General features: G+C 39.1%; 1 protein-coding gene across 1 annotated transcript in view; it reads right to left on the bottom strand.

The window, feature by feature from the left end:
• Nucleotides 1-1,536, bottom strand: part of LOC101845170 (src kinase-associated phosphoprotein 2-A) — an 8,817-nt gene that overhangs the window by 6,346 nt on the left and 935 nt on the right. Inside the window, exons 2-3 of the mRNA XM_005099734.3 lie at nt 748-921; nt 190-249 (exon numbers count right to left, since the gene is read on the bottom strand). Of these exons, the coding sequence (XP_005099791.1) occupies nt 190-249; nt 748-921 (234 nt within the window). The remainder of the gene's footprint in view (nt 1-189; nt 250-747; nt 922-1,536) is intronic.

Here is a 1,536-nt window from a genome sequence, read left to right on the forward strand (position 1 = left end):
TATGACATGATGGTTTGAGAGAGAGAGAGAGAGAGAGAGAGAGATAAAGAGGGAGATAGAGTATGTGAGAGAAAGAGAGTGTGTAAGTTAGAGAGTGAGAGAGAGAGAGAGAGAGAGACAGAGAGAGAGAGAGAGAGAGAGAGAGAGAGAGGGAGAGAGAGAGAGAGAGATAAAGAAGGAAGCACCCACTGTCAGAATAGTTGTCTTCTTCGCTGCCCTGACTGCTCCCTGTCGTATTCCGAGACTCATCTGAAAGGAAAAAAAATCCGACAAATAACATTTCTTCAAAATCTCTACCAATACTGAAACACAATGAAAGGACATCTGTAAAATGCAGGAAATGTAAGTACAAATGTATACGTATTATAGTAAAGAGTCTCCTGCTACATGGTTAGTGAGACACAAACATCGCAGACAGAAGGACCAGGACTAGAGAAACGATGGTACTTTGTTGAAGACAAAAAAAGCTGATGAGAGCGCAAGAGGAAATAGTCTATACCTGCATACAGAAATACAAACCTTGTAATTTTTGCTATTAGAAGATTTGATCACTTTCATTATTTCATTTCTTGTTATACAGATACATATATATATATGCCATGTGTATACTTCATAAATTATATTGATATGAGTCTGGCATTTCTTCCAATGGGAGATTAATAGACTATATTACCAGGTCTGTCCCACGGAAAACCGGAAAAGGTCCATAAAAGCAACAATCTTTTATCTTATTTTCAAAAACTTTACCTATAGAAAGGTCCTTTCCACTGGAAGCGCTGCCTTCATCTCCAGTCGCTGGCGCTAAACCTGGGTAGTCGGCAAACAGTTTCTGCAAAACTTCTGTGATTCTTGATTTTTCTTTCTGGCCATTTTTGCTCAAACTCTCCGACTTAAGGGTGGATCCAAGGAATTTGTTCACCTCTGAAATAAAATAGAATGTTGCGTCATTCTTCTAGACATCTTTTAAGATACGGTAACTGTTTAAATGTCAAGACAGTTACTAATTTATAAAAACCAACTGCAACATTTTTCCAGGAAATATATATACCAGTATATATATATGTGTGTGTATGTGGTGTGTGTGTGTGTGTGAGTGTTTGTGTGTGTGTGTGTGTGTGAACATGTATGTGTGTGTTTGTGTGTGTGTGTGTGTGTGAGTGAGAGTGTGTGAGCATGTGCGTGTGTGAGAGAGAGAGAGAGAGAGAGAGAGAGAGAGAGAGAGAGAGAGAGAGGAAGAGAAAGTAGAGATTGAGATGTACAGAGTGACAAAAAGAGACAGAGAAGGGAAAGCAATGGGGGTGATGAGTGGGTTGAGGTGCTTTCACAGATATTTTGTAAAGAAGGAACGTTTTTAAGTCCACAAAAATGGACTCATATTAATGAATTTGAAATCTAGTTTCAAATAGAATTTAACGGCTTCGCTAGTTGCTAGGAAGAAGGACGGTAAAAGATAACGTTCTGGTAGTGGACAGCTAGACAGGTGGAGGACAGACAGACAGATAGAAAGAAAGATACATAGCAAAGAGAGATTTACGC

The sequence above is a fragment of the Aplysia californica genome, unplaced genomic scaffold, assembly GCF_000002075.1.
Source record: "Aplysia californica isolate F4 #8 unplaced genomic scaffold, AplCal3.0 scaffold00224, whole genome shotgun sequence".
Taxonomy (NCBI): Eukaryota; Metazoa; Mollusca; class Gastropoda; order Aplysiida; family Aplysiidae; genus Aplysia; species Aplysia californica.